We start from the raw sequence: 22,868 nt of genomic DNA, 5'->3' as shown, positions 1-22,868 counted from the left end.
TTAAATTTTTGCTAAATTTTTACTTATTAATTATTTAAATATTAGTTTATAGGCAATTTATTGGTATTAGAGCTCCGCCTACTTTGTTCTGCGCATGCGCAACAAAAATATGTAGGAATTAAGTTTAATTATAATATTATCAAAATTTTGCATTTTAAATTACATAAATATTAGTATAAATGCAATTTATTACAACGAGAGCTCCGCCTACTTTCTTCTGCGCATGCGCAACAAAAATTTTACCCGAAAATAAAACACATTTAAATTAAAACATATTTTTATATTATTTCTTCAAATTTTTTAAATTTTATTGATATTTGATATTTAAGTAAGTTTCCTATTTGCGCATGCGCATGAAAAATGTAATAATGTGCTAATTGCCCGCGTTGCTTCATTGAATATCCGCGCATAAAATGTTTTATTCCCCACTATGAATTATTCTTTATCGACATTTGCGAAGAGCGATGAAAGATGGCGAAAGCCCAGTGATATTAAATCGTCGCCGGAGGCGGCAGCGGGGGCGGCGGAGGCGGCGTGTAATATAATAACTGCGGACGATGAGCGGGCGCAGATGGTCCACGCTCACTTGCTCGCCCTCTTTTTTCGCCCCCTTCCGCTCAGCCGCCGTCCTTATGACATATTACTTTATTAGGAGGCGGCTGCTGCCATCGAGGCGGACGTCCGCCGCAGCCGTTTTAATCTATTGTCGTTTAAACGATTTTAAAATCAATAATCATAAAAAAGTTTATTTCGTCTTTTTTGTTGCGCATGCGCGAGAGATATTCGTATGAGTACGTTACTAGTGTGAGTGGTTGTGTAGAGTATGTGTGGAGTAAAAGTGAAAGTGAAAGGCGAGTAGAGTGTGACTGAGCTTAAGTGAGTGTTGATTGCGCATGCGCGAGGGACTTACGCGCTACTACCTTTCACTTCACGTGTACTCATACGTCGAGCATACCTAGACACTCCTCTAAAGTAGGCGGAGCACCCAAAACACATTTTCTTGCATAACTCCCTCAAAAATCAACATTTTTCAATAATGTTTTTTCCATTGTCATTTTTTCATATAAACCTATAATTCCCACAGCAGTAAAACACGAAAAAATAAAAACTCGCCATAAAAAATTTTTAATTTTTAATTTTTTTCCCTCATGTTGTCATGAAACTTTAACGACGCACGTGTGTCGACAATTTTTATAAGCGATTAATGCAAGGGATGATCCCGGACAATTCGGACACGAGCGTGGCGAATCCGAATTGTCATGTCATTGTGCATCTCAGCTCTTATGAACGTATCGAAGGGCGCACACGGGGCGCAATGTTTTAATGCGATGATAAATTTTCGGCGAATATCGCGTTAGTTACGCCTCGCCGCCGATATAAACATATGCCGACGACGCAAAGTCAGCCGGCGCACAAATGACATAATAGGGCCGCACGGGGCTATATGAGCTGGGGTGTAGGGCGAATCTGTAACGCCGGATATTAAAAGATTCAAGTCGTAATATTTTAATTTCTATGTGTAGGGTGAGAGTTATTACGCATATTAGATTGTGTTTAATTTTTTTTAGATTTTGTGTTTGGATTTTGGTAAAAATTTTAAAATAAGTCAGAAAGTTTTGAGAATAAATTGATGAAATTTGGTATATGGGTAGATAAGTAAATTGTTGATATAATAAAGTTTGATTGGTTGTTGTTAAATTATTTTTTTAAAAGTTATAATAAATTAAAGTTTAAACAATAATTTTTACAGTAAAATAGTTAATTATGTAGAAAAAAATCAATAAAAAATATAATTGATAAAATATTTGGACATAAATAATTATTTTTGGATAGGGGGATAAATTTTACATTGAACTATGTTTATTTTAACTAAATATTATTATTTGTTTAAAAGTTATAGGCTTTCAAAGTTGCAAGTTTATTTTGTACTTCTTTAAAATATAATTTTTGACTTTCTGTGAATAAAAATTGATAAAAAATATAATTAACAAAATATATAAATAAATATATATATATTATAATAGCCAAATAAATTCTACATCAAATTAAGTTTACTGAAGTTTAATATCATTATTTGTTTAAAAGTTACAAGCTTTCAAACTTGATCCAAAAATATTTCAATTTTTAAATAAAATTTTTACGTTTATTATGTTCAAAAATAAAATAAAAATATAAATAAACAAATATTTTCAAACCAAATAACACAAAACAATAGCCAATTAAATTCTTAATCTTAATGTTTTTATTTAATTAATTTTTATCAATTACTTCCCAAGTTATCATGCATCAAACTAAAACTTCAATTTCCGCCTCATTACAATCAAATTAAACCCGTATTATTCTAGGCGTGACACAATTCGTTCCGCTTTATACATCATATGTTATAAAATACAATACTCTATATAATACACAATATCACTCACATTGCTTCCGAGGCGTCGAGGCGAGAGATAAAAGCTCATCGAGGGTCGTTGCATCGTCGCCGGCGTCGTAAGCTCGCAGACATCAACAAATCGTAAATCGCGGGCGCGCAGCTTACGCCTTTTGCTTTCATTTCATTTCATAAAGGGGTGAAACCACCACCCGATTCACTCTTCTATACGATGTTATACTATGGCTTTGTAATAGAAACCTGCGCGTTTGTCACGCGTTGACAATCGCAATCCGACAATGATAACTATTTTGATTTTTTACTTACGCAACATTGTTGGATGAGTAGAAGGGTGAAAGGGGAGGATTTGGTGTTTGAAAGACATATTTTATGAGAATTTGTAACGGTGCGGATCATGTCGTGCGGTTGTTAAGTCTTGTTTTGTGTTTTTCATTTGTTTGGAGGTTTTATTTTGGTTGTGTTCAGCTTGGGTGGTAAATGTTTTAGGTTTTTGAAGATTACGGGTAAAGTATTTAATATTTTTGATTTATTCTTTAACACAGTTATAAACAATTAGTTGTTTTATATAATTATGTATATTTTGTTTATTTATTGTTAATTGTTTAAGAGTTATCGGGTTTTAAGTATTAATTTAATTTAGTTTTGTTAGAAAATCAGAACAAAATATTTGTGGTATTTTAATACCCTGTATCTTTTAAACTAATAATAATACAAAGTTGAATTAAACGAAATAATATTGGAAATTTATTTGTTTATTTACTTGCAAAATTTTGTTGTTTTTGTTTAATTAGTTTAGTCATAATATTAAAATTTATAAACAAAAACGTTTTTCAGGTATAAAATATGTAAAATAAATATTGTTCAACTTTAACAAACTATAACTATTAAACGAATAATGATATGTTATTGCAGTAAATTGCATATTATGTAAAATTTAATTGGCTATCATAAAATGTATAATAATGTTAATTTATCTTCTAAATGTTATTTTTATCGATTTTTTTCCGAAACATAAAATTTTTGCTACAAAAATATTGTTTAAACTTTAACATTCAATAACTTTTAAACAAATACACCTACAATCTTCAATTAAAAACAAATTAATCAAAAATTTATTTATCTACCCTTTTCATCAAATTTTACAAGAAAATACTTTTAAATTATAAATTTATCTCAATTTTTCTATAAAAAAAGCAAAAAAACTAAATTTTCTTAAATAATACAATAAAATAATACAAAAATTGTATAAAAAATAAGGGTAGTTTTGTGAGAACTTCAGGGGTAGGTGTTGGTCAAGTGTCCAAATGTCAACAGCTTTGTTTTACCCGGTGCCCAGCGTCCTTTGTGCTTTGAAGTGAAAAGCCGGAAAATGCGGCTAAGGGTGAGTGTCAAGCGCGCCACTGGTGGTCGGCGGTCGAAAGCGCCTCGGGGGCGGCCCACGCACACAATACTAATGCGAAATATAAAATGCAAAACCCCCGGAGAGTTTCAAAATGGAAAACACCCACGTGGATTAATTTCACACCTAGAAATCAACATTTTCACACTTTTTGAAAGAAAAAATGATAAAATTCAACAAATTAATAGATTATTAACAATATTAATATGTGTTGGATAATATTATTCATTTTGTGAATAATATTCTTATCAAAAAACAGAATTTTGTTTGAATTCAGAGTTGAGAAATTGAAATAACGCCTAAAAGTCAGCAACCATAAATACATCTTTTTGTAACTCACAACTAAAACGCCTAGTTATTAGCAACTTCATATACGTTACTTTTGGATGCACATGACTGACGCCCAAATCTACGTAACTTTCAATACATCAATTTTTACTCTCAAGTACAACGCCTAATAATCCGCAACCTCAAACACTGTATTTTACAACTCACGCAGTCAACGCCTAAAACGCCGCAACCAAATATACATAAAAAATACTAAAAATGAATTTATTAATATAAAACTTGTTTTTTTGCAATTATTTAATATGTATTTAATAATTCAGAGTCGCAAGAAACCCCAAATATAAAAAATTATCAATATTTCTTTATTTTTTAATTATTATTAACGTAAAACAATCAAACAATCCCAAAATACATTTCCCAATATTTTCTCTTGATTTTCCATTCAATTTCCGCTCACTAACATGCAAAACGTATGCTGTATGCGGTGTGATTTCATGATATCGTGATTTTCATCCCTCTTACCACCGTTTCACTACAGGGGTAGTAGTTTAGTTTGTGTTTAGGATGTGTGTGTGTGTGAACGTATGCAGGATGCGTGCGCGGAATGGTTAAACGGTTGAGCGGCTCGGCCAACCGCACCGCAGGACAATAAATACGCTCGCGCTGGAAACCCACCACTATTAAGGGTAGTGAACGATTCCTAGACGCCGCGGAGGGTGGCCGGATGCCTGGAGTTAGTGAGCTGGAGAGCTATTAGGAGAAAATTAGACAAAACACCGAACAAGCGCACCGCCGGGATTAGATTAACGCGTGCGATTGTCAGACGACAAACGCACATGCATACACTTAATTTACTAAATAAAGGGAGGATTTGAACCCTTTCAGGGAAGTGAGGAATTGATAAAAACTAGAGTGAAATTAAAGAGTTAAAGAGATTAAAGAAAAATTGTTGAGTTTATTTGAAATTTTTAGTTTTATTGCAAATTGCTAATAAAATAATTAATCGATTTGATTAAAAAAAAAGTAGTTGATAGAAATACTAATAATTTATTAAATAAATATACTGTTTGGCTAATATCTTTATTTGTTTATAAGTTACAGGGTGTTGAAATTTGTAAAACATTATTTTATACTATCAAAGTGATTGTTTTGAAAAAACGTTAATAATGTACTCAATATTAAATAACTTCTATCAAAATATATGTTTTATGATTAACAATTAAATTCTGCATCATTTACTTTTTGTTTCAATTAATTTCTTATATTTGTTTAATAGTTACAAGAGTTTAAAGTTTAAACTTTTTTATAACTTCTATTTTAGTCTAGGTTATGCTTCTTGTTATAAAATATCAAATTAATTTAAAAATGTTTAATAATAAGCAATGAAACTTTGCATATTAATAGATTATTAAACTATCTACTTATTTACTTTTATTTTAAGCTTTATATTAATATTTTACAAAAGTTACAAAATAATAATGCAATTAATTTTTGAAACTCGCAAGTATAGCCCCTAAAAGTGAGTAACCATAAACACATCAGTTTGCAACTTGCCAATAAAACGCCTAATGGTCAGCAACTTTATATACACTAATTTACAACTTACAAGTAAAACTCCTAAAAATAAGCAACTATACATACAGCAATTCAGCGTATAATGAATTTTCTAACATTTTTTGTTACAAATTATCAAATTAATTAAAAAGTATTTAATAAATAAGAATGAAACTTTGCAGATCAATAAATTATTAAATTATTGACAAACTGAATCCTATTTGAAAGAAATATCTTTATTTTTACAAAAGTTACAACGTAATAAAGTTAAATATCAAAATTTCAAAAACAAAAACGAAATATTTTAGTAAAATATTAATAATTAATATAATTAATACAAAAAACTATTAAATTAATAAACTAAATTATAGACAAATAAATTTTACATATTATTCTTTTTATTGTAACAATTTTCCTTCAATTGTTTAAAAGTTAAAGCGCGTCAAACATGACTAATACTTTTTTTCTTCAACTTTTTGTTTCTTTAACAAATATCAACATTTCTTAAGCAAAATTGTCACAAAACAAAAACAATTTTCGTTTATTCCACGATAATGTTTATGTGATTGTATTGGGGTGACATTCTCAGGGTGTGCGTTTAGCACCCTTGTCAAAAATATAAAAGTAAAAATCGTTCGTCGGCGAAGCGTCATCCGCACTTGCGCGGCAATATTAAACGCCATTTTTTCACATTCCCCGCTTTTCCGCATTTCCTGTTTTGTTTCCTTTTTTCAACTGTCATGTCAAGAATTAAAAAAATATACTTTATTACTTTGTATCAATTATTTTCTAATTCAATCTCTTCATATTTGAGATTAATTTATAGTTTTCACATATCCTGCGAGCTTTTTTGAGCTTTTTGACTTCCTGCTTCCATCGCTTTGTAGTAACAGCACGCTTCGATTGCACACACTCGATTTCTTGTTATGATTGGCTTTGGCTTCTCCACACTGCACCCCTTGTGTTTTCCTTGCGAGCTTTGGGGAGCTTTCGTGCAGCGTGCACGCGAAGCTCATCTGCATCGATGAGCAGCGAGCGCGGGGGATGATCGTAAACGCTGTACGAGTACACACATCACAGAACGAGCTTTCGTGAGCTTTTGATACCTTCCCGGTACAGATACAATCGGTGAGTGGTTATATCAGTGATATGTATCTGCAATCTGATAGAAAGTTCAAAGCTCGTACGATTGCTTGCATTCCGCATGATTTGAAAGCTCACAAAAGCTTTATACGCGGAAGGGAAATATAATAATGCTTAAAAGTACTAAAGGTAATTATAAAGCTTATCAGGGTTTATATTGTAATGTAATTAAATGTTTATAAGGCATTTAGATGTTGTAAAAGCTTGAAAACTCACGAATGGGTTGTATGCAAGAGATGCGTTTAGTCAAGCACAAAAATCGGTAATTAATTGATTCTGCACGTGCAGAGGAAGCATACGGAGGTTTTTTATACAAGGTTTCATAGTTTACAGTTCAAATAACAATAATAATACAACAAATTTGAATAAATACAACAATAACGCCTAAATATATGTAACTTTTAATACATCAATGTTTTAATTTTCAAATACAACGCCAAAAAGTCAGTAACCATAAACACATCAATTTTGAACATGTAAACATAACGCCTGAAGGACTGCAACTACATACACATCTTTTTGGATCTCACGAGTATGACGCCTAAAAGTCAGAAACCATAAACACATCAATTTTTAACATGCTAACACAACGCCTGCAAGTGAGCAACTACATACACATATTTTTACAACTCGTAACTATAACGCCTAATACCCAGCAACCATATACACACCAATTTTCAACTCGCAAAGTAAAACTCCTAAAAATACGCAACTAAATATACAGCAATTAAACGAATAATGAATTTACTAATATAAAACTTAATTTTACTTCAGTGCAAGTGTTATAATTTAATTACATTGCGTGTAACATGTCCAATGTAAGCTCCGCGGAGCTTTTAATAAAGAAATGCAACATATTGCAGCTCAAATTGAATCGTCCTAACAATGCGTGTCAACAAGGCGCGAGTAATACGTAATTGTCCGCACGATTGTGATCCGTCGAGATTGCGATATTCACCCCCCAAAAGACACCCTTGAGCTTTCGCTGAACAAGTTTGCAATAACTTGCACCGACACACAATAACTTTCAGAGATGCTTTTGTCGCACCCCTAAATAGAGTGACGAGATTAATACGAAATAGATTGCTGTGATTTACAATAATATGTGATGAGCTTTTTCGAGCTTTCGATATAAATATAATAATATTATACGTAAAAATATCATCAGCAATGTATAGATTACTATTAGTAAAAGTGGATTTTTTAATTCAATTTGATGCGTTGAGGGTGCGAGCTTTCGACGGAAGCTTTGTTTATGCATTAAATATTAAAATATTAAAATTAAAGCAATAAAAGTGGAGTGCGCGGGGTGTGCGCCATGCGCGCCACTCCAAACGCCAAACAATGCATGCCAAAGCTCGCAAAAGCTCTCGGGACGAAAGGACGAAATAAAAATGTGAATTTTAATTCTTTTTGCCTTCATCCATACATAAATAAACAGCAGAAATGCGTAAGATTCATTTTTTCGTTTTTTATTTTCACCAGAGAGCTTTGAAAGCTTCGTCGAGCTTTCAAGGAGATGTAATTAAATGATTATAATTAAAGCACACAAATTCGTAATTTGTTCTCGTATTAATTTATTTTTTTCGTTGCTGTTGTTTTGCTTGGCTTTTTATTAAAAGCTTAAAAGCTCGGTGAATATTTGTAGGGGAGCGTGCAAAGCGGAAAGGCGGAAGGAAGACGTCAGAAGGGGCACGTCTCGAGTGTCCGGCGATTTGAAATTTTAATTAATCCGGACTTTCAAGACGTTTCGAGATGATTTCGTCACGCCAACTGACAGCAAATCAAAAAAGCTCCCGCGTAGAACTCTTGAAAGTTTAAAACTTTTAAAAGTTTAGACATTCATCAAAAATTTTGTTTTTTATTATTTATTATTTATATTAACAAATATAATAAACATAAAAAGCTTCTGAAAAGCTCTAAGCTCTCAAAACTATATTTTTCAAAAAACATAACCTAATTTCTAAGAAAACAATTTTTTTCTTGATTTTATTTATGAATATCAGTTTTTCTGAGCTTTTTTGAGAACAATTGATGTTTGTAATGTTTCTGTTTGATTGTGTTGGTTAAAAGTTAAGCAATTTATTGTTGTGTAAATGATGTGCGTGCGATGCGGTCGACCATCCCTCGGCAGCCCTCGGGAGCGTCCCGCTTCGGTGTAAATACGCCCAATTAGTGACGCTCGCAAACAACCCTCACTAGCCCTCACTAATGTTCGTCAATGTGAAGGGTTGTTCACCATTCACGTGATATATTATTGTAGGTGAACCGTTTAAACTGGTTTCGGTGATTTGAACTGTTTCAAAGCTCACATTACAGCTTTTTGAGCTTTCAAAAGTAAAAAATTAAAGATTTTTGATATAAAATTGGGTAATTTATGTTTATTAGCACAATGTTAACAATTTTTGGTTGAAATAGCTTTTATTTAATTAGAAATTAAAGTTTTTTGTTGATATTTTCGGTTATTTCTAGATTATGATAGGCAACTTTTATGACACATTATTGATTGCCCATTTCTTAACTTGCTTTAAATTTCCATCAACATTTTTTTGTTTTTTTGCGCTGATTTACTTTAATTTAGTAATTTTAATTTTAATTTTCATAATTTTAACTTGCATTTTTACCATGTTTCTAGTTATAATAGGCAACCTTTATTACACATTTGTGTTTTGGGTCACATAAATCTATATTAGTTGTATTATTGACGTTTAAGCATTTATAATTAACATTTGTGCTTCTATTATTAACAAAATTTAGCAATCATTCATTAATAATAATATAATTCAAGCTTTCAAGTTCAAATATCATCAAATTTTAACATTTATTCCTCATTTTACTATTACATATTATTTTACTCTAACATAACCTCAACAATGAACTTTCAAACTTTCAATCAAAAAAACTAAATATTAAAAAGGCTCTGATTAATTTCCATCATTTGCAACCCCTTTAACTAAATAGAACTACATCACCCTTATAAATACATACGTGTATGTTATGTTATGGTTTCAACCCTTTCGCGACTCTTTCAGATGTTCCGAGGGCTGCTGAATGTTGCATGCACATTTATCATACGATATCATCTCGCGCGTCAGTGCACATCGAGAGAAAGCAAAGTCAAACGCAGCGCAGGATGTCGATGGATGTGGATGTGGATTTGGATGTGGACAAAAGCTCGCTCGTGTGTGAAATAATTTTTTAATTGTCATAATATAGAAATTAAATTGATACAAACCATTCACACACCGGTGATATTCACAAGAGTAAGTACAACGAATAGGTACATATTTATGTTAAGGTTTAATAACATGCGCATATTTTATTTTTGATTAATTATTTATTTATGTGACGGATATTTGCATAATTGTTGTTGTTTACATTGTAGTTTTTATGTTACATTAATAAAAGTAATTGTATTCAAGGATTAAGGGTGTGAATAACTATAGGCAACTGAAAAAACACATGTTTTTTTTTTATTTTGACTGTTTCAAGCTTTGCTAAAGCAAATTGTTAATTTATTAGCATATTAACGATAATATATGATATAAATATTCATCAGATTTATTACTATAAGGTTAATAAAGCATTTAACAAAGTTATTTCAGACAAAAATATAATTTTATTAAGAAAAATCATGAAATGTCTAAATAATTGATGCAATGATTGATTAATTGCTTGTTATAACCTAATCTCTTTACTAGAAAGTCCACATATGTCTAGTATTACAATTAATATTAATTTTCTTTTAAATAAACAACATTTTTCTTTTCTTTTGCTGAAAAAAAGCAAAAAAAATTAATTTTCCAGCAGGTGAACATAAAATAACCTAATATAACCTCAAAATCCACAATAACTCGCACCACTAATACTAGTTTAACATATTTTACTTTTATATTCTCGTTTTTTATTGTATTCACTGTGGGCGTAACATACAGTCAATTGTACCTCATTGTACCATGAGAAAAAGAGCAAAATCCTAAAAAAAGTATCAAAATTACCCTGCACCCCTAAAAATACAAATAAACCGTTGATCCATTATCTCAATCCTATGCTTCCACCATTATTTTCGCATTTCCATAAAAATACAAATCAAAACCGATGTTTTTTGTATAAAAACTGATTTTTTTAATACTAGTACGTTTTTTACATGTTCAGCCCTCAATATTCCACAATAGCACACAATTTCACCCTTGGTTAATATATTATTGTAATATGTGTAATATAATACCTAATAAAATGTAATATTCTCTTACTTACAAAAGAATAAAAGTGTTAATACTATATTATTATGGATTTATTGATTTATGTTGATTTATGTTCAGTTTTTGCTGTTTTTTGTGATATTTTTAAGGAAAAATTTGATTATGTGCATCCCTGAGGGTTCAATCATGAGTATTAGCAGAGATTAGAGTATGCTGGAAAGACGGGAAGGCATTGCAAGAGTGAAAATCGATTGAATGCACGCACATCTCATTCGCATTCGTTTCAATTTCTGTCTTTGGCAGTAGAAACTTGCCAAAGGGCATTAACATCGTAGTATACATGTTAAAATGTTTTATATGTTCAGTATTAAACATGTAAAGTAGTTTTACGTATGTAAAAAGACAAATAATTGTTTATTTTGATAAATTTGTGTCAGTTTTCCGACATTTTTACAAAATCACTTTTTTAATTGTGTATAACGTTTTGTTTATTTAATGTATTGACATGTCTTTTGCTTTATTCGTAGCAGAATTTAATTCTTAATCTTTACATATATAAATATTTAATTTAGTTAGCGTGTTTATTTAGTTATTCATAAATTTAATTGTGATTTAAGATCATGTGATGTGGGAAGTATACTTTTGTTAGTTTTTTTGTTATAACTTGAAAACTAATCAATTTATTTGACTGATTTCTTTAGCAATCTATACATTAATTAATATTTTATCAATTTGTTTTAATGGTATCATAATAAATACTTTTTAAACTACATTGTTAAACAAATAAATAAATTTTGCATTTTTTTGCATTTTCCAATTTTAATTGTTAATAACTATTGTAACATAACACGTAATTACATATTTCTTTCACTTTTATATGTAAAATTTAATACAAAATTAAATTCTATTAAATTTATCAATATAACTCCAATAGTTTTTATGCAATTTACAAAAAACTAAACTTTATTATTTTTTTGCAATTTGTAGACACAAGAAAACAGTTAAAACTTTTTAATAAAAACTCAATTAAAATTAACAATCACATAATTAAAGCGCCGTAAATTTCCTTTCCAACTCTCCCCGAAAAAAAAGCACGAAAGAATAATGTGTAAAGAAAAGTCTCGCTCGGCAGACTCTCATTTCAAACTCGTACTAAATTCGCTTAAACTCACACCCCCGCGCGCCTGCGTTTATTCTCACCCGCTTCGGTTTTTATTCTCTTTATGCAGCGGATTTTATTTCGTTTTCTTTTCATCGTTTCATCGCTTCGCTTTTATTCGCCCCGCTGCGTACTTTACGACGCTTACATTGGCCGCCGCTGTTATTTCAATTTCCCGCATTTTTTATTACTTATTGCTCGGCGCGCTCGCGCTCGCTTCGCAGCCCGTTCTTAAATTGGATTTTCCATTTTCCGCATTTCAATTTATGCGAGCGAAAGATGGAGGAGGTGGAGAAGAGGAGAGGAGAGGAGAAAAAAATACGCAGCGCACGCCCGCGGAGAGTTGCGTATAAATTTGTTTGATTACTTTCGAAATGCGAACATTTGCGGAATTAAACGCCGCCCGCGAGTTGAGCGCGCGTTCGGCGATTAGGAGGGTGGCGACGAGTGGCGGTGGATGGGTGCAAACGAAGGGCGTGTTTGATTTAAGCGTTTTTACACGCGGAATTGTTTGATTTATGTGGGAGAAAATGCGAAAAATACGCTTTGGTTATATTTTAACACATTATTGGTTTCAGGTTTTGTTTAAAAATTATATAAAATATTTTAGAATTTACATTATTACAAAATATTTTTGCTGGCAAGTCTATAAGAGCAATTTACATTAATAATTAATAATAAATTAGTGTAATTGTTGTTTTTATAAATGCAATTAGCAAAAACACCCTGTTCAACCTAAATGTTTGCAAGTTTATTATTATTCTGTGATTTTATCTTGTTAAATAAATGTAATTTTACAATTTTCATAAAATAAGTGTAAAACTGCTTCAAAATATTGGTAAAAGTTGAATATGGCTGAGTATGGCTGTTAGTGGTACCTGCACGCATGCGTATGTGTGAGTATGTTTTATTGCGCGCAGGTGTGTTTACGTCTCCTGCGCGTACTCGTTGTTCGCAATGTTCGCAATTGTCAGTTGATGCTCAACGTGAGCTGAAGTGCTATGGTTTCATCAGTTTCATCTACATTGTGAAATTTACCAAAGTGACGTTCAAATGGTTCATTTTATTCGTTAATTCAAATAAGGTATGATCCTGACAATGGTTTTAACTTCAGGGAGTAACATTTCTTTGATTTCTGTGAGTTGTTTACTTGTTTATTTGTTTAGTTTGGGGGTTATAATGTACTGACTTAAGTGAATGTGTCATTGCGCGGCATGCTGCTTGGTTTATCTTATAGGTAAATATCGGGTTCTTGTTATCCTTTCTTCATTATGGAAGTTACACATCTTATCTTGGGTATGATACATAAGCAAAACAGAACATTGGACATTCTTTGTAAAATCTTAGTTTTAATTTAATTTTTTTAGTATTCTAGATGTACTGTATGAGATATAACAAAAGAAGTGCTGGTAGATACGTTGGAGTAGTCTGGACGTGCCAAGATGGTAGTCTAATACGTCATTTTGTAATTTTCCGAAAAGACGTGGTGGAACTGGCTTATATACTTACTTATTTACTTTACATCATTTTGTAGCTAAAGAGTTGATCTTTCAGGTGCGTTTATTTACCTTGTACTGGCCCTAAACGTGCCCTAAAATGGCCCTTGAAATAAAGCCATTTTGTGAATTTTGGAAAACACGCCGTGGAAAATGGTTCATGACTCGTGAACTTTAAGGGTAATTTTAAGTTTCTCTACATATTATTATAGCTAAGGAGTTGATCTTTTAGGTACGCCCTATGATCACCTAGTAGTGGACCTGGAAGTGCTCTAAAATAGCCCTTGAAACTCAGCATTTTCGTGAGTTTTGTAAAACACGCCGTGGAAAATGGCTCATAACTTGTAATACGCCGTGGAAAATGGCTCATAACTTGGGAGCCCTAAGGGTAATTTTAAGTATCTTTACATAATATGATAGCTAAAGAGTTGGTCTTTCAGGTGCACCCTTTATACACCTTGTAGTGGGCCTGGAAGTGCCCTAAAATGGCCCTTGAAACTCAGCATTTTTGTGAGTTTTGGAAAACACGCCGTGGAAAATGGCTCATAACTTCGAAACCCTAAGAGTAATTTTAAGTTTCTGTACATAATATTATAATTAAAGAGTTGATCTTTCAGGTGCGCTCTATGATCACGCTGTAGTGGACCTGCAAGTGCCCTAAAATGGCCCTTGAAAGTCAGCATTTTTGTGAGTTTTGGAAAACACGCCTTGGAAAATCGCTCATAACTTAGGAACCCTAAGGGTAATTTTAAGTTTCTTTACATAATATTATAGCTAAAGAGTTGGTCTTTCAGATGCACCCTATGATCACCTTGTGGTGGACCTGGAAGTGCCCTAAAATGGCCCTTGAAACTCAGCATTTTTGTAAGTTTTGGAAAATACGCTGTGGAAAATGGCTCATAACTTCGGAACCCTAAGGGTAATTTCAAGTTTCTTTACATAATATTATAGCTAAAGAGTTGATCTTTCAGGTGCGCTCTATGATCACATTGTAGTGGACCTGCAAGTGCCCTAAAATGGCCCTTGAAACTCCGCATTTTTGTGAGTTTTGGAAAACACGCCTTGGAAAATGGTTCATAACTTGGGAATCCTAAGGGTAAATTTAAGTTTCTTTACGTAATATTATAGCTAAAGAGTTGACCTTTCAGATGCACCCTATGATCACGTTGTAGTGGACCTGCAAGTGCCCTAAAATGGCCCTTGAAACTCCGCATTTTTGTGAGTTTTGGAAAACACGCCTTGGAAAATGGTTCATAACTTGGGAATCCTAAGGGTAATTTTAAGTTTCTTTACGTAATATTATAGCTAAAGAGTTGATCTTTCAGATGCACCCTATGATCACGTTGTAGTGGACCTGCAAGTGCCCTAAAATGGCCCTTGAAACTCCGCATTTTTGTGAGTTTTGGAAAACACGCCTTGGAAAATGGTTCATAACTTGGGAACCCTAAGGGTAATTTTAAGTTTCTTTACATAATATTATAGCTAAAGAGTTGATCTTTCAGATGTACCCTATGATCACCTTGTGGTGGATCTGCAAGTGCCCTAAAATAGCCCTTGAAACTCAGCATTTTTGTGAGTTTTGGAAAACACGCCTTGGAAAATGGTTCATAACTTGGGAATCCTAAGGGTAATTTTAAGTTTCTTTACATAATATTATAGCTAAAGAGTTGATCTTTCAGATGCAGCCTATGATCACTTTGTGGTAGACCTGGAAGTACCCTAAAATGGCCCTTGAAACTCAGCATTTTTGGGAGTTTTGGAAAACACGCCGTGGAAAATTGCTCATAACTTGGGAACCCTAAGGGTAATTTTAAGTTTCTTCTCATAATATTGTAGCTAAAGAGTTGGTCTTTCAGATGCGCCCTATGATCACCTTGTAGTGGACTTAGAAGTGCCCTAAAATGGCCCTTAAAACTCAGCATTTTTGTGAGTTTTGGAAAACACGCCGTGGAAAATGGCTTATAACTCGTGAACCTTAAGGGTAATTTCAAGTTTCTTTACATAATATTATATCTAAAGAGTTGATCTTTCAGGTGCACCCTATGTACACCTTGTAGTGGACCTGGAAGAGCCTTAAAATGACCCTTAAACTTAAGCCATTTTGTGAGTTTTGGGAAACACGCCGTGAAAAATAGCCACTTTTTAATGTCTAAAATTTTTACAATTAAACTTATTTGTTTAAGTTGTTCGAATCCTAATTTTCAATACTTTTTCTTTGGTTTTTTGATTTTAATTTTAATTTTGTTGTCGCTGAAACGTGTTGAAAATTTTATTTTATTGCGAAGATGTGTGAAAACTTTTCCACCTCCTCTCACATTCTGCTATCCTATTACCAAAAATCCTTTTCTGGATTTATTTCGTACCGAAAATTAATAAATATCTTTTGAATTTTGAATTTTTTACAAACTTTCTACTAGTGCCCTCTACCTATCAGAAATTGCAACGCCGAAAAGTTTTACAGTTTTGTGTACTTCGATACGCCGCCGCTAGAGGTCAGGTTGAAATGAAAACTTTCACCACCTCCTCACACGTTCTGCTCTCCTAATACTTCAACCCGATTTGAAACAATTTCGAGGCAAATTTTGTTCGCGAAACTCGACAAAATCACTTTCGAGTATCAGGATCACAGAACGTGTAAGGAGGTAGGAAGTTTTCGGCCGATTTTCGGCGGATTTTATTTTATTCGGCTGTTTTTTTTAGTTGAATATGGCACATTCTATAGGTTTTCTCAGTTCTTTTAAAGCATTGCCTAAAGGGCACAAAACAAGTATTTATCGCTTTCTTTAAAAAATATAAAGGAATAGGACCAAATTGAGGCAAGGAATAAATGACTTAAAACACAAATTCATTGTTAATATCTTTAATTCGTTTCTAATTCGACATTATTTTGGCATTGCGGTTAAACATCCTTCACTCCAAAACAAATCAAACAAAACACAACAGAACGTACAAACTTACAGCTTACAACTAGGTACAACCAGCAACAATACAACTGAAAATTGAACCACCTATCTATAACACATTGTAATTGTTCTGTTTGCTTCGCTCCCCATCATTTCGCACATTAAAAAACCTCCAAAAACGTTTGGCGCACAAGTTCAGTCCGCGTCCTCAGTTCACAAATCACATCAGTTCAAAATATCCGTACAAAAATGGAATGTTGAATATGTCAGTTGGCGCTTACCCATACGTACAATAATTTAACAGTAAACTTAATGAAGAGACAAGAATATGAAACAACTAAAATAAATTACAATGCGTACAACCTAAACAAGAGACACTATCGATAATTGGCGTTTTCTTCAAAATGTAGCAATTCCACTCCAATCACAACTCTTTACACATTAATTAATTACTTTTGATCTTAACAGTGGTAAGAATGAAATTACTTGTTCGAGTCTTCAATCTTCTGCTGCATCATACCGAGCAGAATATCGGAATACTGTTGCATAATGTTGACAATCGCAGATTCATCAGTAGGGAAGCCTTTTTCAATAAGATCGTTGAGTTTCTTCACCGAATCGGTTTGATTCACGTCCACATTGCTACGATCCTGCCGCAGAATCTGCAACGTGAGGTCATGCAGCACCTTTTGTGTTGTCACGATGCTCAGTTGGAGGGTTTTCACCATATTGGTACGTTCTTCAACAGCGGAGGGTGCGTTTCCGGCGGCGAGGTCCTTTTTATTAGCGCTGGTCAGATTATCGTAAAGTTTCACCACTTCATTGGCGGTTGAGACGAGATTATCAGCAACATCTTTACATAACTTCTTAGATTCTAATAAAAACACACAAAATATTAGTATAAACAATTTAATTATTTAATATTAATATTTACCTTGAATTGTAGTAGACACTTCCACATTATTCACCTCCGGTTTGGACCATTTGGCACGATTCGTCGCTTGTACACCCTGATTACCATTCGTAGTCGCATTGTTAATAATCACTTCATTGCCAGCCTCGAGCGCTTTTAATTTGTCACGCATGTTATTGTAATGCTTCACGTCGTTTTGTATAGGAAGGTGTTTTCGTGGCGGGACCACAGGTTTCTGAATTGGGGGCGGCGGGGCTTCAGACTCTTCGGAAGAACTATCTTCTCTTGTAATTGACGCTAAATTAACTAAAAACATATTAAATATTAATATTAACCAGTAAATTTTAAAGGTGTTAAAAATACATACGTGTTGAGTGAGAATGTCGTTTCCTTAATAAATTCTTCCCTCCGGCGATTTTATTCTGTGAGCTAATTGTCGGCCGCATAAGCCTCGATTGTGAGGCAAGTTTATCAGACAAACCATTCCTACTACCACTGCCACTACCGCCTCCATCATCAGAGTCAGAAGGATTTAAAACACTCACTGAACTGCTACGCATCATCGGCGATGAATGCGATGAAGTCCTATCTGAATTTCTCTCAACATCTCGGTTTCTCAAACGTGTAACCTGAGGATTCTTGGGGTATTTACCTAGAAATCAATCAAAAACTTAAATACCCACAGGAAAAACTCACAATTAAATAAAAACTCATATAAAACATGCTAAGCACATGCTACTACAATAAAAAGCACATTTATCAACTTTGTTCATTTATCTGGTTTACCTTCCTGTCTACTATTGGTACTACTACTATTATTATGATGCGGCGGTGTGCTGGGATGGCTCAAATCGCTGAGGCTACACGCCCGACGCATATTACCGCCCCCGCTGCCCGAGGCATCCAATTGCGCCGCCATTCTTGCATCCACAAACGCGGCGACTTCTTTCGCATTACTGCTGCTTCGTTGCACTGAAAAACAACCAATGCAAACAAAACACTCACAAAACAACACAACAGAAACTAGCTGCGTGCAAATAATAAATAAACATGCTTAATATAATAATTAATAATAATAAAACACACATGCAAGTATTAAAAAATGATTAAAACTTGAAAAAAATCAACTTAACAAAAATAAATCCCGAGAAATAAATATGTTCTGCCAGGCCGCACATTGAATCAATTAAATTAAACAAAACATATATATGCAATCAATCAATCACCTTCAACTTCAACTTGATCAACTTCTTCGGGTGAATATTGATTAATCAACTTGTCTTCATAATTTACAGATTTCGTTGTCGACGGAACACTTTTACTCAACTCGTTAAACTCGTCCTTATAAAACTTCTCTTCCTTTTCGTCAACTTCTCCATCATAATTGAAATTGCGCTGATTGCACTGGTAGAACTTCATGTCAAAGAAGTCCGGCAGTGACATATTCCTCCTCGGTGGTTTAACACTTAAACTACCTTTACTTAAATTATCATACATAGATGACAACGCTTTAACCTTTCCGATAGCTAAAGAAGTTTTATACAATTCAATCAAATTATTTATACCCGCAATCTTCTCTTGGATATCATTGAGTATTTTTATGTTTACAAACGCGAGTTGTACAGTTATTACATTCGAGGATAAACTTTGTGATGTGCTAGTATTAGTTTGCACATCTTCTAAATCTTTTTCAGTGTTGTTTTCTTTATAAGAAAACTCAATCGAGGTCGTTGTAGTTGTTGTAGGCGGTGAATTCTCTAAATTCACTTTATTCAAATCTTCTTTTTAACGTATTCATATGTTGTTCTTGTTGCTGAAGATCTACGGCGTGTTTTTGAGCTGTGACGCCGCACAGCTTTCGGCGGTTTATGACAAATCTTCTCTGAAGATTCCAATAATCCCTTAGATAATAAATGTCTATCCAACGAAGCTGTTTCTTGAAACTTATTTTTATTCTTCAACGACAAATTTGTGTTTAAATTATTATTGCCGTTGTTACTCGAGGGTAAATTTTGTGTTGTCAATGCAAACTGTGGATTACCCATGAGTTGTTTCTCATTACACTCTGGTTTATTATTCAAAACATTGCAATATTTTGACTTGTATTGCGCGTTTTTGAACTGCATCGACGGAATCTCCATCTTTTTTGATTCTTTATTCGTTTCTAAGAAGTAAGCGACTGGTTTCTTCTGTTCAAAACGTAATAATCTCTGCTGAAATTCAGTACTTTTTGATTTTTTCACCACGACTTCCTCCGGTGTCTCAAAATCGGTCTGTGTCTGCACAGTTTTCGAACATTTCGTCGGCGAAGCTAACACTGGCACTTCCAGAGTATAATTACACGACTTGGAGCGTCGCATTGAGTCGTAATCCCTGAATAAACACTCCAAAGGCGCTGATTTACAATCGGACTCATTACTGAGAATACTCTCCATGCTATTACAAAACGACCGAGTTCTACGATCCAGTAAATTATCTTCTGAAGATAAAATACTTTCTTGCGAATTATACGCGGATTGATTCAAGTAGAATCCTTGTCCTTGTTGGCCTTGACTGTAACTCTTGGACATTGTAACGTTTAGATACTTCTCATCAATCTTTTCATCGTCGTTTTGTGTTAAATTATACAATTCGTTGTTGGAAACACATCGACGTGGAGGTTGCGGTTTCTTATGCTTCTTGCGACATGGCCGCATTGAGTTAAAACTACAATCTTCAAGGGAATCTGAACTAAAGTTACCATTCTCAGGATCGTCATTGACAGTTTCTCCGAATTGTGATGAAATCCACTCGGAGGTTTTAGCCTTAGAGTTTTCTAAAGTTTGAAAACCCGAACCGGAATTCACGAATAACTCTTTCGGACGATGCGATGATCCGCTATTAAATATATCTTCAATCGCTTGATAATTACGACTGAAATCCTGTGAGAATTTCTCAATGTCGTCGCATATTTGTCTGAAGTTATCGTCGTTCGATTGACTCTTTACTTCATGCTCATTATCAATATCAAGAAAGTAACTGAAACTTTTACGAGTTTTCTTTTTATTTACACTGTGTTTCTTTAGCGATGAAGATTGTGGTTCGTCTTCCAAGTTAAACTCAAAGTCAAACTTCTCTTCACTCACGGGTGATACAGGCAGACTTTTATACAGTTTATTTAATGTTTTGTCCAGTTGAAGACGTCGCGGTTCAATCCATGCAGCTAGATTCTGTTCGTGTTTTTCAGGACTTTTGCTGAGGATGTCGCTCAGTTTTGTGCTGGGGTTGATAGGTATGTTCATGTTTAATGAACGTGGCTGAGAGTTTAGATTGCGTTGGATTTCGCGCATGTAACAACCGCACAGTTGCAAATCGTTCGGCACTGATTGCGAGTCGGAGCGCAAATTTATTCCGAGCGCATTTTTATTAAGTTGATTAGTGTTAGTAGTACTCGCGTGCATGTCAATTTGTGGGTCGCAGCAATTAGTGTTACCTGTTGATCGGTGGCGGTCCTTGCGGCCTTCCTTCTCGGGAACGTGGGATAGGTCACAGATTGATTGGGAGGCTTTTAATGGTGACACGTATCCAATCTGAATAAATAATACATAAATCCAGTATTAACATTGATATCCACTTTGGATGAAGTTAAACTTAATGGAGAATTTAATTGGGTTTAAATATTAACAAATTTAAGAGTTGTATTGTGTTTAGTTTCAAAATTAACAACAAAAAATGATAGAAATGCACGAAAATACGGTTTTTGAAAAAAATGAACTTTACAAGCTAATAACTCCGAAACTAATTAAGCAAAAATTATGAATAATACTCCATTTGATAAGGAATTTTATTGGCTTTAAATTTTAGCTAAGATGAAACTTGTAAGATTTATAGATTTGAAGTTATGAATAAAATATTAAACTATTGCAAAAATAGACGTTATTTCGAAAATATTGATTTTAAAAGTTAATTACTCAGAAACTAATCATGTTTTGATTATGACCTAAACATGATTTGATAAAGAATTTAATAAACTTTGAAATAATATTAACAGAAAGCATGTGACAACATTAGTTTAAATGTTATTAACAAAAAACTAACCTATTTCATTTCATAAAATCGTAATTTTGAAACTAAACAAATATACAAGCTAATAACTCAAAAAGTAATTATCTCAGAGCAATGAATGAAGTATTATTCTCTTAAGAATTTAATAGACTTGCAATAAGCCAAATTTAAACTTTGTAACCTTATTATTTTTAAAGTTATACGCAAAAAACTAACAAATAGATAAAATCAATATTTATCAAAATGTCTACTTTAGTAATTACAAGAAAAGTAATTAACTAATATTCAAAAATAGAAAAAGTATTAATGCAGAATTTAATAGAGAATGAAATGATGTTAATTTGAATACTGTAGTATGATTTGTTGAAAAGTTATAAACAAATTACTTACACATTGCAACTTTTTCTTCGTATCCGCAATCATCTTATTCAAAAGCTCGCGTTTCTTCGTCGTCTCCACATCATTCTTCGTCTGCTTCGCCGCATTCACTACAGCGACATTCCGCAACCCCAAACTTCTCCGCGTGTGATGTTGTGCTGATATCGACGACTTATTTACTATCAAATAATTTAAGATTAAAATAATTACTATTAAACAAACCAAATATAATTTTAAAAATCTTACATGCAGGTGAATCCAATTCATTCCCACTAAGACTCTCATACGTCGACTGCAGATACTTCTCCCGATTATGATACAGCGACTCCATACTCGTCGATAAAATAGACATCGGATTAGCGTCGGTGTTCTCGCCACTCGGAGTCGACGCTTCATCGTCGTCATCGTCATCACTCTCCTGACTACCGGTACCAGTACTCAAGGAAGTCTGTGGATTTGGCGTCGATGACTGCAGGGCCAACGGCGGGAGACTAGCGCGTTTCGAACGCCGCACCGACTTCCTCAATTCATCAACGTCGATGTTATTCACGGTGAATTCACTACCGGATGCGGAATCTGCGGCGTTCGGGTAGTACAGGGGTTGTTGACGGTAATCATGATCCGAATCAACGTCGGCATCATGCGCGGTTGATTCCAGATCGTTTTCGGCAGTTGCATCAACCTAAATAATGAACAATATAATTAATATTAGTAAAATAATCTTAACTAATGATAATGCAAATGTAGTGTGTTTTGTGACGCTCCTACGCAAAAACAACAAAACTAATTTTGATTCTGTTTTCTCTCGAAAAGCAATTTTACATGCTAATTAAACAAAAACTAATTGTCATGTAGATATTAATGAAACAAAATTAGATAAAGAATTAAATTGGCAATGAAAAGTGACATATATCAAACTTGCAGATTAGTTATTCTTAAAGATATTAACAAAATACTAAACTAATGCAATAAGAAATATTTTTTTCTGGATATATCA

At 33.4% G+C, this 22,868-nt stretch overlaps 2 protein-coding genes and 1 long non-coding RNA gene across 5 annotated transcripts in view; 1 reads left to right on the top strand and 2 right to left on the bottom strand.

Moving 5' to 3' along the window:
- Window positions 1-13,116: 13,116 nt before the first annotated feature.
- LOC135800493 (uncharacterized) lies at window positions 13,117-15,889 on the top strand. 3 transcript variants are annotated; one of them, XR_010550169.1, is made up of 14 exons: window positions 13,117-13,274; window positions 13,375-13,433; window positions 13,505-13,813; window positions 13,866-14,021; window positions 14,074-14,198; window positions 14,251-14,375; window positions 14,428-14,552; window positions 14,605-14,729; window positions 14,782-14,906; window positions 14,959-15,083; window positions 15,136-15,260; window positions 15,313-15,437; window positions 15,490-15,614; window positions 15,667-15,889. It is a non-coding gene; the product is annotated as an uncharacterized lncRNA (long non-coding RNA). The 3 variants fall into 3 exon arrangements; XR_010550166.1 differs by having other exon boundaries at window positions 13,117-13,433; XR_010550165.1 differs by having other exon boundaries at window positions 13,117-13,813.
- A 588-nt stretch (window positions 15,890-16,477) lies between these two features.
- LOC135798897 (mitogen-activated protein kinase-binding protein 1) overlaps window positions 16,478-22,868 on the bottom strand; it is a 42,938-nt gene continuing 36,547 nt past the window's right edge. The window contains 7 exon segments of the mRNA XM_065311885.1: window positions 16,478-17,410; window positions 17,471-17,755; window positions 17,817-18,101; window positions 18,236-18,421; window positions 20,922-21,018; window positions 21,884-22,050; window positions 22,118-22,553. Coding sequence (XP_065167957.1) covers window positions 17,019-17,410; window positions 17,471-17,755; window positions 17,817-18,101; window positions 18,236-18,421; window positions 20,922-21,018; window positions 21,884-22,050; window positions 22,118-22,553 — 1,848 coding nt within the window. The 3' untranslated portion in view covers window positions 16,478-17,018.
- On the bottom strand, window positions 18,805-20,915 carry LOC135798908 (uncharacterized). Its single transcript, XM_065311894.1, has one exon. It carries the CDS (start codon window positions 20,887-20,889, stop codon window positions 19,222-19,224), a length of 1,668 nt encoding a protein of 555 aa, XP_065167966.1. The 5' UTR covers window positions 20,890-20,915; the 3' UTR covers window positions 18,805-19,221.

This window comes from Atheta coriaria, unplaced genomic scaffold, assembly GCF_025399875.1.
Source record: "Atheta coriaria isolate IRGN ID8LTWV9N9 unplaced genomic scaffold, Caltech_Dcor_3.1 hic_scaffold_2_pilon, whole genome shotgun sequence".
NCBI lineage: Eukaryota > Metazoa > Arthropoda > Insecta > Coleoptera > Staphylinidae > Dalotia > Dalotia coriaria.
Note: the sequence above shows the minus strand (reverse complement) of the source record. Positions and strands in the feature narration are given on the sequence as shown.

Bases quoted from the DNA above. Each gene is read 5' to 3' on its own strand.
- LOC135798908 (XM_065311894.1), bottom strand. From the start codon at position 20,889: ATGCACGCGAGTACTACTAACACTAATCAACTTAATAAAAATGCGCTC.